The 15,926-nt window shown below is 38.3% G+C and overlaps 2 protein-coding genes across 3 annotated transcripts; one reads left to right on the forward strand and one right to left on the reverse strand.

The window, feature by feature from the left end:
* Positions 1–1,775: 1,775 nt before the first annotated feature.
* On the reverse strand, positions 1,776–7,379 carry cebpg (CCAAT enhancer binding protein gamma). Of its 2 annotated transcripts, XM_067402275.1 has the most exons (4): positions 6,494–6,901; positions 6,039–6,295; positions 5,694–5,930; positions 1,776–4,004 (listed from the first exon to the last, which is right to left on the reverse strand). In XM_067402275.1, the coding sequence occupies exons 3-4, from the start codon at positions 5,805–5,807 to the stop codon at positions 3,618–3,620; spliced, it is 501 nt and encodes a 166-aa protein (XP_067258376.1). In that variant the 5' UTR covers positions 5,808–5,930; positions 6,039–6,295; positions 6,494–6,901; the 3' UTR covers positions 1,776–3,617. The 2 variants fall into 2 exon arrangements, with proteins under 2 accessions (XP_067258376.1, XP_067258375.1); XM_067402274.1 differs by lacking the exons at positions 6,039–6,295; positions 6,494–6,901 and adding an exon at positions 6,923–7,379.
* A 1,291-nt stretch (positions 7,380–8,670) lies between these two features.
* cebpa (CCAAT enhancer binding protein alpha) lies at positions 8,671–10,905 on the forward strand. The gene has a single exon (XM_067402273.1). The coding sequence runs from the start codon at positions 8,902–8,904 to the stop codon at positions 9,766–9,768; it is 867 nt and encodes a 288-aa protein (XP_067258374.1). The 5' UTR covers positions 8,671–8,901; the 3' UTR covers positions 9,769–10,905.
* The last annotated feature ends 5,021 nt before the right edge of the window (positions 10,906–15,926 follow it).

A 15,926-nucleotide genomic window follows, 5' to 3' on the forward strand; every position in this document is an offset into this window, starting at 1 on the left:
CTAGATATTGTTGAAAAGTCGTTATTTTGTTGTTTTTTTTGGCACACAAAAAGTATTCTTGTAGCTTTATAATACTAAGGTAGAACCACTGAACTCACATGTACTGTTTATGTTTTTAGTACCTTTATGGATCTTGAGAGTTTGAATGGCTTTGCTTTCAATAGAGGCCTCACTGGGCCATTGGATTTCATCAACAATATCTTAATTTGCGTTCTGAAGATGAACAGAAGTCTTACGGGTGTAGAACGACATGAGGGTGAGTAATAAATTACATTATTCTCATTTCCGGGTGAACTAACCCTTTAATTTATGAAAGCCTCATGTCATTACAAACCTGTTTATGTTTTTTTCTCCTGTGTTTTTTTTTTTTTTTGGTTAGCACAGCAAAATTCAATGGGGTCCAATGTTGTTTGGTCCCCTTGAACTCTCACTTTAATGCAAGTGGTTCTTCTCAGATATTCAGAAGAAACCTCTTTCTTTCTCTCTGATTTGCTGATTTTCCCAAAAGCATAGCAAGCTTAAGTAGAGCTTAATCATTTGCACCATAAAAAACTTTGGGAAATGTAACCCAGACAAGTTGACAGTCTACCTATTTTAGACTATGTCAAGGAAAAATATTATTATCATTAAATGGAGAAAGTAATATTTTAATAACTTTGAACTAACTCTTATTAAGCATCTTAGTATGGTATATTTAATTCAAAGCATATAAACTCTGTGAGAAAACACAAGTTATTTTATACTAACATGGTGGGTCTTTGGTTTTAATCTTTAGACTGGCTTTAGACTACTCTGACCCAAAGATAACTGACTTTTCCTTTAAATAGGTTAGTAATTTACCCCGTGCTTGACTGATTTAGGTAGGTCTATCACCCCGACATGCAGTGGTATAGTGAAATGTGAATACCCTCTGACCTGGCATGCAAAGCACAGTGTTTTTAGCACTAAAACTAAAACACGACAATAACACAAAGGAAAAACTTTTCCATTTACTTTGTTGTTGTGTAAACATAAGTCTGGCCATTACAACATTGATTAAAATACCATTGTTCTTTTATTTTAAAGCACTTGACGGGATATACAAACTGTCAGCCAGAAAAGTTCGCTTGATTTTAAAAATTCCTAGATTTTTGTGATTATAAAATGTGATATTTGGGATAAGAACTTCAGATGGAATCTAATTTTTGCTCAGACCTACAGCGGTAACTCTTAAGTTTGAATTGAGTTCAGGTTGAGAATTATGTCCAGTTGCACCTCAGCTGATTTGGTAAATGAATGTCTAGGTTTTGTGCCCCTCCTCACAGTTAGTACAAACACAAGGAATGTATTTTGTATTCAATTTTAATTTACAATGCACAAAAACCCAGTATACATTATGTAAAAAAGCAAGTTGCCCAGCAACCCTCATACTTAAGCAAAATATGCCAATCAAATATTCATGAAATATTGACTTTAGTCTGGTTTTTAAGAAGTTTTACACAATAGCTTTATTTTAGCCCAACCTGATACAATACAAAAGTATGCAGTCGCCGATTCACTATTTCTCTAGAGCATCATTTTTAATTAGTTGTTTAAATAGTGCTAATCATGCATTGCCTTACATGCTTTTTTAAATGTTTAAAACTTCAGGTATAGAAAATGAAAATATACATTAGAATTAAAGATGCTTCAGACATCTTAAAGAGATTGCCTTGTCTTTTCTTATCCTCCTTTTAAAGTTCTCTTAAACAGGAATATACATCTTAAAGGCTGTCTGGTGAGGCTATGACATATAGCCTGAGGTACAAAAGTCTATCTACAGCGACTCCAAGAACACACAGCTCTATGAGAATCAATGAGGGCAAAGGTCACGTGGCTGCTCCATTAACTTTTAGTAACACCTGCTGCCACATATGTAAATTCACACATACTTCCGAGACTGGTCAGGAAAACAAAATGGCCAAAATTTGACGTAGTCAGATAAAAGCTTCTTCGGATAAGGAACTTTTCACTATAACTCATAATTTAATAAATTTGGGGCATGTCAGGTGATTTATGACTTTAAATGTTCAGCACCAGTCATTCTAAATCTTATCTGCATCATCAACAGTATTTACACAGACACAACAGTTACTGTTAGGAAATAAGTTTGTGTTAATTTCGCTACCAACACCCTACAGGCTAGAGCTAATATTCTACTCTATCTCTCCCTCTCCACCCTTGTCAAAATTGGAGGATTAACTGTAGGGATTTAAGGACTACTGGTAATGCAGACACTGTCTGGAGTCTGATGCAATACGTTTTGTCTGTCTACAGTCTGTTACCATAGATACAACAGTGTACTTGCTATTATAAGACATGGTCAACAAATAAAGAGTGAGAATCAATCCAAGTTGACAGGCAAAAAAGCAGGAATACAAAATAGCTACTCTTTGCATTTGGAGACATCCTTACTTGATCACATTTTTGGTAGCCCTAATTCCAAATCATAATGAATAATGTTAACAGACTGCAGAACTGATTAGCTTAGTTTTTGAATCCTATCTTTAGACAATAGAGTGGAATGACTGAACATATTTACTCTTATTTACTGTCAAACCTTTGTGACCAGCTTTGGCCGGATTTAAAAATTGTCTACCGAAAAACTTTCACAGTCCTCTGAGTTATTGCAAAGTTTCAAGACACTGAAACATGCTGCTTTACAATTGAAAGGCAGTAATAAAAGTTATCTCCTGCACATCAAATCAGAGCGTGGGTTGGACTTTCTGTGGTTGCTATGGCCATGATATCATAACATTCTGCACGAGATTCAATATGAGTGAAAAAGAAAATCAATTTGAGTATACATACAGAAGACACACAAGTTAAACACTGCGGACAGTACACATTCCAGGAACAGGAGGGAAAGAAAGCATAATACGATTAAAGGGATAGTTCACCCAAAAATGAAAATTCTTTAATTATTCACACTCATGTCGTTCCAAACGCATAAGACTTTCTGTTCATGTTTGAACACAAATGAAGGCCTTTTTTGATGAAATATTAAAGATTTCTCTCCCTCCATTGACAGCTACACAACTGACACTTGGACTCTTCAAAAAGTTCATGAAGAGATCATAAAACTAATTCATATGAATTGAGAGGTTCATTCTTGTGGGTTATTCAGCACATTTGAGCTCCGTGAGAGGTTTGTTCTCGCACGTCAAGCAGGTTTTGTTGATCAATGTTCATATGTGAATAAAAGCCTAAATTAAATCTGTTTATCATATAAAGCAATAAATAAAGCATATAAATAAAGCAATAAAGCATATAAAGTGCGTCTCTTAAGAAAATTTGGACTAAACCGCTAAATTCATATGGATTAGTTTTACGATCTCTTTATGAACTTTTTGAAGCGTCAAAGTGTCAGTTGTGTAGCTGTCAAAAGAGGGACAGAAATCTCCCATATTTCATCAAAAAGATTTTCATTTGTGTTTCAAAGATGAACAAAAGCCTTACGAGTTTGGAACAACATGAGGGTGAGTAATTAATAACAGAATTTTCATTTTTGGGTGAACTAACCCTTTAAGTAAAATGATTTGCCTAGAGAGCCTCCACACAGCCCACAGCATAGCATGCTGCAAACTAACATCAGGCCCTCACTGGCTGCCGTTACTGCTGCTGTTGTTGTTGTTGTTGTTGTTGCACAGATCTCCAGGGCCTCCTCCAGAAGCAGGGGGCTGCACGTTGTCTGCGAGGTTGTGGGCATGCTCTAGAAACAGGTCTTTGAGCACACTTAGTTCTTTGCTAAGCAATTTGATTTTGGCCTCAAGTCTCTCATTCTCCTCCTTCAGCTCATTGACGCGCTGCTGGGTGTCCTGCGCCTTCTGCTTGCTGCGCATGCGGCTCTTCTTTACGGCCAGGTTGTTGCGTTCTCTCCGTTGGCGGTACTCGTCGCTGTCTTTATCCATACTAGCCTTCTTCATCTTGCTGGGTGGCGTGGCCTTACCCCCACCTCCGGGACTCACTGGAACTAATTGAGGAACCTGTCAGAATTAAAATAATGTCACGCGTAGTAATAATAAGCAACGGGGTATCCAGTACATGGCTTATTTGTGGTTTTGACATTTACATTCCAAATCTTCTATAACAAATCTTATTCTTTAAGACTACAAGAAACTGGATGTGCGGATGCACTTTATAAATACATACTAGGGTTGAACAATATTGCTGTGTAAAATAAATGTATATATATTTAAATACTGAAAATTATATAACCAACATGCATGTTTCAAATTCTTTTTGTGAGAAGAAAGCATCCCTACAACTTCTGAAAGTGAACAGCAGTGTTTTACGGTAGCATTAGCTACATAAAAACTAAGTGTCATTTTAACGTCAGTGTCGGGGTTTCAGGTAGGCCGACATTAGGTTTATTTAAAAACAGAAATTGAATAATCAAAGGTAAAAATAAAACACTGCTTAGATTTCACTTGTATAAAATAAATACATAATGATTCTTATTAAAGCTACAAAAGTTATTCGTTCAAGAGTAGTGAGTAGGGCTGGAACGATGCACCGACGTAATCGATTACATAAATTAGTCGATTTGGGTTGAATGCGTTGATTCATTGCGCTTTTTATGTTCATTCCCAATGATGGCGGCTCTGACTCCCGGGAATGCTGAAAATCATAAAAAAAAATATTGAGCCCAATCTAAAGTGTGAAACTTTTTTTTTTAAACAAAAAACTGAAATGGCATAGGCCTACCTTTATGTAGGAACATCTGAAAAGAAAACTCCTCTCCTACCCGAGACGGCAACGTAAGTATTTGGACTCTTACAGTGAACTGTTTTACACAGCACTAGAATACGGTTGTCATTCCCATGTTTTGTGCTTAATTCGGCTCATACAGCATTCTGTTTTTTACGAGCTGCCGTGGGTGCAAGCGTGTGGCTCAAACGTACTCTGCAACCGGTTGCAAAGCATTTAATGTTGTTTTTTTTAAATATCTAATAGATGAACTCACGCCTCGATTGGGCCCATTTATTTAACAGCGCACTGTCAATCGTTGTAAAAATTAAAGGTTTTATGGACATTGCCATGTTTGACACTGTCGCTATGGTTAGTTAGAATGCGGTTGTGACTTCAGCTGTTTGATCAAATGAACATATTCAACAAAACATTTCAGGATTTACACACGTGTAAGCAATTGCTGCTGTAAATCCCCAAAAGTGACTGCACTGAATGCAGCCATAGTAAACACCTAATTACATAAGCCTTATCTTTTGTCATAACTAGTATAATTAGGTAAAGGTTAATAGATTAGTTACAGTTATAATTTATGGGTAAATTAATCAAAGAATTAATAGACTATTCAGAAAATAAACAATAGATTAACCTGAAAAAATAATCATTAGATTAATCGGGGAAAAGAAAAATCGATAGATTAATCGATTGGAAAAATAATTGTTAGTTCCAGCCCTAGTAGTGAGTGATTTACTTTTTGTCTTTTGGACTTGAACTTTTTGTAAACTCTGAGTATCAAAATCATGCAGTTATTACAAGTCGTTGCAATATGCATATCGCGATATTTAGATATATCATGCAGCCATAATATATATACCATGGTTTAAGCACTGCAAAATGACACTGTGCAATGCTTTGATCTTGGTTTTGAAGAGTCATTAGTATTCATAAATGCACGGGTGAATAGGTTAGCTTGTTGATGTGTGTACCTGCTGTAGTCCTGCAGCTCCTGCGGGGTTTAATGCACTATGCGGCTGACTCTGTATAACACTGACACCGTTCTGATCTGTGTTGGATATCTTGTGTTGCAACTGCTTGTTCATTTGGATCCACTTCCGCTGTCTTTCTCTCACCCTCACCGACCTATGTTGTCGGGCTTCGCAGAGCTGGAGTTGGTGTTAGTTGGTATTGTGTGAAGCTGAATGCCACAAAATGCAGCCGTGTGCCTGAAAACCAGACAGAATGGAGAGAAAGAAGTTAGACAAGGTACTCTGCACACATCAGCATCATTCTCCATCACACTTTTACATATTTTGTTGGCACACAATCCCCACCTGAACAGATGCTTTGCGCGAAAACTATTATTTCAGCAAAATGCTGCAACACCTGGAAGTTGGGTCAACCGCTTGTGCTCATCCGTTAGCATTATGTTGTTGTAATCCGACCGGGCTGCCATGTCAATGTGCATATGTGGCAAATTTTCTTTCTCTCATGAGCGCGAGCTCAAGTGTTGCCCGTGGTTGCATCATCGCTCGCGCTCCCACCCGCTCCTTTATACACGGGCGAAGGGAAACTCCGTAGTCATGCAGAACTAAAGTTGCCGTTTTAAACAAACATCAGAATAGTGAGGATACGGTAAAGAAATGTAAACTTTATTAGTGGACATGTTAAAGCCTGACAGTGTTGTGTATGTTGTTTTGAGTCGTGACAGGCTGGTTACATCATACACGGAACTGTGGGAATGAAGGGGAATACCGCTGACTTACTTTCAACAGTATGCCTAACTTACATTCAAAATGGCAGCAGATCCAGTAAAGCAGTATTATATTCTATCGCGTTGAACCATGTAAAACACCCACAATGTCGACACGAGTGTTGCTTTAGCTCTAACGTTACGTGCGTCCGTAGCCAGTGGGATCTACTGCAGGTTAGCAGGTTGGCTAAATAGCTGGCACATTCCTAACCATGACGTCAGGCGTCTAACAATGAACCGAGAGCTCACACAGGCTCTGCTTTCTACATAAAAGTTACGGGAATGAAGAATAACGATCCACAGTCGATCGCGATCATGTCTAATCGTAGGCTACGTAGCTCTCGATTGCCTCAGATCCGGTAGTTGAGGCTATTTTGCAATCGAGTGAGCGAGCCATCGGTTAATTAATAAAAAATAAATTCGACAGTCTGTATTGCTATCTTACAATATCCCCGAAAAACTTACCTTGAAAACGTCCCAGGCTTACAAGTCACCCACTTGAGTTAATAAAGAAGAATATCCTCTTTGTTTGACGGAAAAAATAAGCACAGGTTGAGGTGTTATTGTTTGGTAAAGCGGCGCTTGGGAGTATTGCGAAATCTTGTGACCATGTAGGGAAATCTGCTCTAGCAACCAATCAAATCAGGGTTGGGGAGACGACGAAACGTACTCTTTGATTGACATGTCACTAAACCAATCAGGTTACACTTCTCGGTTTGGGGAGGTTTCATGCGGTAAAACATTAGATCAGCCAAGAATACTAAACAAGGGTAACAGTACGGCTCTCGTTTCATGGAGCTGAAAATTTGAAAAGGTGTTAAATTTGTGTACTCAAATGCAAATTATTATTTTTAGAGCCAGACTAAATAAAGTTAATATTGGTAATACTCCAGTCCAGTTTATAATTTTGCACTGTTTGCCTAAATAGTCGATTCTTGCACTTTCGACTTCTGGAATTTATTGTGATTTACACCCCACCAACCACCATCAACATATCAAGTCAGATTAAATTTTATGTTAATGTATAGACTTGTGTTTTGAATGTCTCGCGTTATAAAGTCACACATTTCACACACTAAAGTCACTTTTTTTGTTGTTATTTAGGAAAAAAAGACATTTTGAACCTAATGAGGGGATTCTTTTTCTTTGGTATGCAGGATATGCATGTGACAACCTACTGTATGGCTCCAATTCAGTGGTAATTTCTAATTCTGACATAAGGTAAAAAATAAATAAATAAATAAATAAATAAAGTAGGCTAGACCAAAAGAAATCAACAGAAAAAAACGTAATTTGTAACATATTTGTTGCTGGCCTCAGTCTCATTCTTTTAGTTGTGGTATGCTCCATGCTCGCGCTGTAACAATAGAGGGAGCTCCCAGACTGCTCACGCACTGATTAGCCAACAGCGCATGCAGTTGTCAAGTTCTGTGTGCTCTTCAGCTTCTCGCCCTAGGTGAGACGTGTGCTGCACTGTTTGCTTTGGCAAAGGCTATTTATTTATTGTTGTGCGCCAAGGAAATAATGGACAGTACATATTTTACAGCGGAAAATATAATAATAATAATAAAAAAATACAATTCTGTAGTTTTCTTTTCTTTTTTTTTTGGAAGATTTATTGTGGAGGCGATTCACTTTCATAACAATTTCATATGGCATATTAGTCTGCATGGTGCGTTTAATATTTTTCAAGAGGCGACTTGAAAAGAGGAGGTTTTCTCTTTCATTTACTCTATTTTTCTTTAGTTATAGAACAACATTTCTAATTTAGTAATTTGTATTAGGTCTACATTCATTTAACATTTACAGTCCTGTCCTGTTTGCCATTTTAATTTGTCTCATGCTAGTTTAGCATGCGCTCACCTCCACCTCTCTTTACGAGAATCTTTTTCCCCCCATCTTAAACATGCATTTTAATTCACAACACACCTCCAAAGGCTGCTACAACACTAGACCGAGCATCAAAATCTAAATGAACAATTCACAATTTCAATTCACTAGGCTATGTAAAAAAAAACATTAAGACGCATTATGTATTATTATTAATTATTATTTCACCTATAATTCAATAATAACGATATTTCTGAAAGACCGGGTCGATATCGGTGTGCGCGCTGAGCTCTCGCGCAGAGATCACGCAGAGAAGCATTAGGACCCAGAGCACGCACGCCCTCCCTCCAAACTCCAAAGAGTATATAAGTGCACTGAGAAAGTATTTGACAGATGTGAAGCTCACACGCTGATGGTGTAAGTGTCATCTTAAAGGAGATCTCGTGTGGCGTTTCAGTCCTTAAGCTCTCATTCACTTTACGGCCAAGTATACACAGCCCCGACAGGCTGCACGCTCGCCTGTCCCGAGAACTTGGAGCCAGCGCGGCTTTCTTACTGCGAGCAAGCTGGATTCCCGGAGCTCTTCACCATGTCTGGCGGGTTTTAGATACTCCATGGAGCAAGCAAACCTCTACGAGGTCGCCCCACGGCCACTGATGACCAGCCTTGCACAAAGTCAGCAAAACCCATATATCTACAAAGACACCGCTGGAGACCTGAGCGAGATCTGCGAGAACGAGAACTCCATCGACATCAGCGCCTACATTGACCCCTCTTCCTTCAACGACGAGTTCCTGGCTGACTTGTTCCACAACAGCTCCAAGCAAGAAAAGCTCAAGCTGGCGAGCGGAGACTACGAGTACCCCCACGGCGTCAATGGCACACCGGGGGCCCCGCAGATGTACGGCTGTCTGAACAGCTACATGGATTCATCCAAACTGGAACCCATCTACGAAAGCCAGGCGCGAATGAGACCCGTGGCCATCAAACAAGAGCCCCGGGAGGAAGATGAGCTCAGCCACTCGATGCCACCCACATACCACCACTCTCAGCACCATGCGCCGCATCTGTCCTACCTTCAGCACCAGATCGCGCACTGCGCGCAAACCACCATGCACCTTCAGCCGGGCCATCCCACACCTCCCCCGACGCCCGTACCCAGCCCGCACCACCAACACAGCCACCTGCCGGGGGGCTCCATGAAGATGGGCGACCGAGGGAAATCCAAGAAACAGATCGACAAGAACAGCGCCGAGTATCGGCTGAGGAGGGAGCGCAACAACGTAGCCGTGCGCAAGAGCCGGGACAAGGCGAAAATGCGCAATGTGGAGACGCAACAAAAAGTCATAGAGTTGTCGGCGGATAACGAAAGACTGCGCAAGAGGGTGGAACACCTTACGCGAGAACTGGAGACGTTACGGGGCATCTTCAGGCAGCTTCCCGACGGCTCGTTTGTCAAAGCCATGGGTAACTGTGCCTAACGGAGCGAGCTGGTCTTTTGAAGTAACTTCTTCTTTTTTTTTTTTTTTTACGTCTGCTGGATAAACGCTGACACATTCTCAAAGTGTTTTTATAGGAGCCAGGCAGCTGCGGTATACATGTGCCTTTTGTACAAAAAAACAAAAAACGAACAAAAACATAAACAAACGAACGATAAGCTCATCTCTTCATACATTTGGACTAAAAGCTTGTTGTAGGTGTAGTCCTGTTAGAATGTGTTAGCTACGCGAAACATATCAGTGCAGCTAATGGGCATGATTTTACCCTGTCAATCTACTTTTCATGTTAAGTTACCAGCTTTCCTACTCCCCCTTGTCTCCTTGGGTTACATACGCACCTAAAGCGACATAAAACAAACTTTCCTGCCATGGCAGGCTGTATTTCCACCACACCTGTTGCTGCACAACATTCACTGTATGATATTGTTGATTTAATACTTTTTTGTAGGGGGTGGGGTTCTTTCATGGACGGCAAAAGACAAAATGCCAAAGCATAGGATTGGAACTCATCGGTTATTTACTGTGGTAGACTATCTGTCATTCATAACGCAGACTGTATGCACTATGTCCTCCAAATGCGACCTGATGAAGCGCATTGCATTGTGAACATTTTGCCATGATTCGGGTACTGATCTGTAAAACGCCTGTCAGTATACGCTTTTAGAGTAAAACGCTTTGTATTTATGCAATATGATTGATAAAAATGTGAAAGGGTGCATATCTCTATGCAATGTCTGTTGCTGTCATGAGAATAATTCCGGTGGACGATCACCGTGTGCTTTCTCACTGGTTTTGCAGTGAAGTCCCGTCTTGCTCTGTAAGCGTGTGCATTTTCATGTGAACTTTTTATTTCTTTTCTTTTCTTTTTTTTGTACAACAACACTCGAGCAGAGACCGGTTTCAGTGCCTTTTGAGTTTTGCTGTCTTTATCGTCATCACTGACTGAACTTGGACAGAAATATACAGCAAGGAAAAGGAAGCACTTTTTTTTACAAACGGCATATTGCAAATGTTATACGAATGTTTATTATGTTTCAGTTTTAAAATGAACATTATATATAAATATAAATATATATATGCTAAAATGATGAATTAAAGCATTGTCTTTCATATGTCTCATCCATTGCCTTCTCATTTTGTTAATAAATATGTGTATATTTTTATATGTGTATATATGTTACTTCGTTTGTCACGCTCGCGTCTAGTAATTGTCGTGTGGTTTCTTTAGTTGGTCTGTAGCATCAGCCCAAGAGTGTTTAGTTGACACATAATTCGCTCGACACCGATAGGTGGTGCTCGAAATTCGTTTGAGGCACACATGCACGCACATATTTTTGAAACGTGTGAGTAAAACTGGAAACCAGAGCTAACTGGAATAAGACTATTGGTTAAATGATAACTTTTTCAAACTTTCCACATCATTTGTCTTTTACGTGAATATGAGAAGGCGTCTCCAGAGGGATCCATTTAGCTCATTGAACATACTGTCAGTAAAAAAAAAAAAAAATAATAATCAGGGTCACTGATAAGGACTCATTGATTAATGCCTCCCTCAGCTTTGAATTGATCAAATTATCCTTAAATGAGATAGTGTGGAGGGCTATTGATATCTTTATTTCTCTTGAGTACAGGGAGAAAGAGAGATAGTCTCTCTGACCTGTGGAGACATGTTAAGCCTCATTGTTATCAATTGACATGTTTTTCCATTATCAGCTGTGGAATGATTGAATCAATAAATCAACCCCCTTTCCAAACCTCTGTTGCAGATACAATGATGGCACACAAGGAATCTGCCTCAGCCAGATTCAAGCATAGCTGTTAGGCCAACTCTTTCAGTCTCACTCGTACTTGCCTGCCAGCTCTGTTCTGTGGCCAGGCCTCTTTCCTCATTCAGCTTCACCTGTGAATGATCTGCTTTGTCTAGCTCTGCTTCTATCATAAGTCAGAGAGACGTTTCTTTACACTTCCAGCATGCTAGATTATGCCACATTGTAGCCAAAGACAAATCAACACCTTTTAAATCTGCCTAATAATTTTCATTCTGAATTGAATGAAACTTTGCTGGGGAAAGTTTAATGTTTCCGAGACTCATCAAACTTAAACAAAATAGCATGATCAGATAAAATACACCATACTGGAGTCTGAGTGACAAGTGAGTAGAATATTTAGAAATGTAATTAAGATTAAAAAGCTCATTTTACATCATTGCTTTTTGTTATGATTGATCAAAATGTTTGATACAAAAAAGGTAATACTTTACAATAAGATTTCATTAGTAACATGAACTAAGAATGAACAATACTTCTAAAGCATTTATTAAAGGTGCAATATGTAAGATTTTTGCAGTAAAATAATCCAAAAACCACTAGGCCATATTTTGTTCACTTGAGTACTTACAATATACCAAATGTTTGCAACTATTTGTAAATCGTGAAAATTGCAATTTTAACCAAGGCTCCGGGACGTGTGAGGAGTCGCCTGTCAATTGCCTCGTTACCCTCAGTTTTTGGTTTTATCTTGTAAAAACCATGGAAACGACAAATACGCTTTAATATATTACATGTTTTAATAGGCAAGGGAACAACTTTGGTTATGTTTATAGACAGAAAACTAATTGTTGTTATATAGCTCAACACGTTTAGTCATATTGTTTAAATCTAGTTTTCTTGATTTTTTGTGAGTACCATGCTTTACCATGCCTCAGAGAAAAACACTATTTTGTCAAGTAGCTAACATAGCATAATCAGATGCAGCTTTATTTTTAGTAACAGTAATACAGCATTTTCTCCATCATACAATACGTTTTAAAATTAATTACATGCCATTTATCAACACAAGCCATTCAGCATTTAATATGATATTCTAAAATCGATCTAGTTTACTGCAGTGTGTCTCAAACGAGTGTTTCACAGCAGCCACTGAGCGAACATTATAACATAATTTTCAACACTCTCAAATGTATCTAATATGATAAACAGAGCTGCGTTACCTCATACTCATGACCAGAAAAGCAAGAAGGGTCTTGGGAAAAGCGGAAGCAGCGCCGCGACTGTGTCATAATAAAAGTTCCTCTGCTCACGGCGTGTGTTGCGCAATCGCTCCTCGTTCAGCTCCCACAACACTCGGTCCTGCTCTGCTTCATACTACAGTAATGTTAATAATCACATCCATGAACATGATTTCTTCCTGAGTCCTTTCCCGATTGTTTCCACCGGCTGTGATGTGAAGACCACATGTCCCGAGATTCCGCGCTCAAACTTGCCGTCATCAAGCTACGCCTGTGTTTTGAATGGACAGAAATCTTACATATTGCACCTTTAATCTTAATGTTAATTTCAGTTTTATAATTCATTATTAAAATCAAAAGTTGTATTTGTTAACATTAGTTAATGTACTGTGAACTAACATGAACAAACAATGAATGACTGTAGACTATTTTTATTAATTAACATTAACCAATATTAATACTGTAAGACTTATTGTAAAGTTTTACAAAACAAAAAGATCAGCATTTTTGCCAATGTAACTTTCTGTATTACTTAATTTCCAAATATTTATCTTAATTATCCTGCCTGATTAATACAAAGGACAATAACAATAATGATAACTACTATAAAGATTTAATAATATAATTCTGTGAGAATTGTAGTCTACACCATAGCTATAACGATAACGACACAGAGGAATCAAAATCACTGGAATCAATTTAAGAACCTTTTTTCCCAGCTGATGAATGATAAAAACAATGAGAGCCAATCAATTGATCAGAATCAACCCAATTTAAAGAGCTTGAGCATTTAAACTGGCAGATGACATAACTGCAATGTTTGCTTATGATAAACAGAACACAATCATCTGTTGTTGTGAATGCCAATATAGTTATTGTTGTAGTTATCTTTCTCAGTGTGAACAGGCCTTTAGAGTCTATTGCTTTCTATAATGCTTTCTGAGTGCTTTTATTTTTACTCTTAACCAGACACATCAAGAGCCATGTATTGTATATTTAATCTATGAAATCCCATTTCTGGATAAAAAGCTATAGCATATGGTGCAACAGAAGCTAGTTCTGTTCAGGAAATGTGTGGGAAAAAGGTTCATATAGGGCGAGTAGCTGACCTGAAACCTGGATGCTTCCTTTGCCATCTTATTTTTCTGTATAGCTGCATGAACTCTCCAATGATTCACTTTTGTCTTTTCTCTGTCCAACATTTTACGTTTGAGAAAAGCCAAATCCAACTTGACTCGATGTGAGCTTAATGTGTAGTTTTGTGCAGCTGTGTTTCATGTTCGCTTTGTTTCGATATTGCAAATTCCTTTGCTGGGGTGTGTTGTTTTTAACTCTGGTCAAAGACCTTGAGAATGTCTGAGATGATATCAAGTGAAAATTACAAGAGCCAAGTGAAAAGAAGTGTTTTGTTTGTTTGTTTTTTTTATTAATCATGAAAATGCATACACATAAACAAATCTGTAAACATTCAGCACAGTTACTCTAGCGGGAGCAAACTTGATTCTGTTGTCATTGTATTCTCATGTGGATAATTTCTAAAATAGGAGATAATTTGCCAAAAGCTTAGTATTCAGCCAGCCAGTATCTAATTCAGTATCTTATCATTTGCTAAAGAAGTATGTTAAAACAAACAATATGATAAATCCAATACAAATGAATATGTGTGCATAAGTATGCATGCAAGTCTATGTGTTTAACCACGTTATTTGATAATACACTCTTTCTTATTTGTCTTCTGACAAAAGTTTAACCAGACCTTTGAGTGAAACTCAAAAAAGTCAGAAACTTCTCACACTCCAGATTCTGTCCTTCAAGTGAGATATGTGTGTACTCACTTTTGAGTTTGAGGTTCTGGTATAATACAAATCCCTTCGGTATCGATATGATTTAAAACTCCCTGTCCAGTGCTTTCACCAGCAGCCAGCAGGCCCAGAAATTTCACTTTGGGCCCAATAATAAATATACCCCAGAAAAACCTGAGCCCAGTGCAATGGAAGGAAGTATATCAATGTTTGTTTGCTTAGGGATGGTCGTTAGAAGCCTGGAACCTGAACTTGAGAGTTGCCAAGACAACCAAGAAGAGGTTAAACCACACAGAAAAATCACACACCGCTCTCGTTCTTTTTTTTTCTCTGTGAAGTAAGTAAATGCTTTAGCTCTTTGCTGCGCGAATTGTCAAGATGAAGATTGATTGCAGAAAAACAGGGATCGATGCATTCTAAAGTTAATTGAGTAACATTTTTCAGCAAGCTCTCATTTGCTGTTTTGCTTTACGTCTCATTTACGCCTGGCTTGTTTTCTTGGCCTGTTAAGGACTCTACCAACTCTTGTTTTCAAACCATACCTCACTGCAATTTAGTGAGGCTGTTAGTCATGTCTCCGTTGTCTATGTGACCTCTCAGACTGATAGAGGGAAGCGAGCATAGGGTGAACTGAACCCTTGTGCTGTTGAGGTGCCAATTTCAGATTATGTTATGTTATGTTATGTTGTGTAATTTTATGTTATGCTATGTTATGTTATGTTATAAGCAGTCTAAAAATGCAAAAATAGCATTACCCAACTGAACCACACAGTGCAACACATTGGATGGTACAGTTTGCATCCGACCCAATAAAAGTGGACCAACCAAAATGATCTCTGTTGCATGGTATAGAAACTGGTCTGAGCTTAATTTTTGGGATTGTGCATGTAAAATGATCAGATCTGAGCCATTGGGTAGAACAGCTTTGTCACATTGACCATTTGGCTTCCAATACAGCGCATAACTAAATAAAACAGGCAGTTTGAGGACAAGGAAAGATTACTGTAATTTGGCATGATGGCCAGGGCCCTTGTGGGGCCGTGATCCGGCCCTAGCTATAGAGATCTCCATTATGAATAATTATCTTTACCCTACTAGCCATTACTCAATCAGTACTTCCATTTTTGCTTGTGTCTTAGCAGGTCACATGATTGGAAATTGCTGTCAAAACAATTTTAAGTGTAAAACAAACTCAGTTTAGTGTTTATTTTAGATTATATGTTTTTATGAATAATATTTTACTTTTCATCAGCCTAAACTCTTAAGTATGTACTATAAATGCTCTTGAATGAATCCAAGAATCAACTTAATAATGGTTTGGTTTTAATCAA

The sequence above is a fragment of the Chanodichthys erythropterus genome, chromosome 11 (genome assembly GCF_024489055.1).
Source record: "Chanodichthys erythropterus isolate Z2021 chromosome 11, ASM2448905v1, whole genome shotgun sequence".
In the NCBI taxonomy this organism is placed as follows: domain Eukaryota; kingdom Metazoa; phylum Chordata; class Actinopteri; order Cypriniformes; family Xenocyprididae; genus Chanodichthys; species Chanodichthys erythropterus.

Coding starts and splice junctions, on each gene's coding strand:
- cebpa (XM_067402273.1), top strand. CDS start 8,902: ATGGAGCAAGCAAACCTCTACGAGGTCGCCCCACGGCCACTGATGACC.
- cebpg (XM_067402274.1), bottom strand. CDS start 5,807: ATGAACAAGCAGTTGCAACACAAGATATCCAACACAGATCAGAACGGT. Junction 4,005..5,693: donor GAGCTGCAGGACTACAGCAG/GTACACACATCA, acceptor TAATTCTGACAG/GTTCCTCAATTAGTTCCAGT.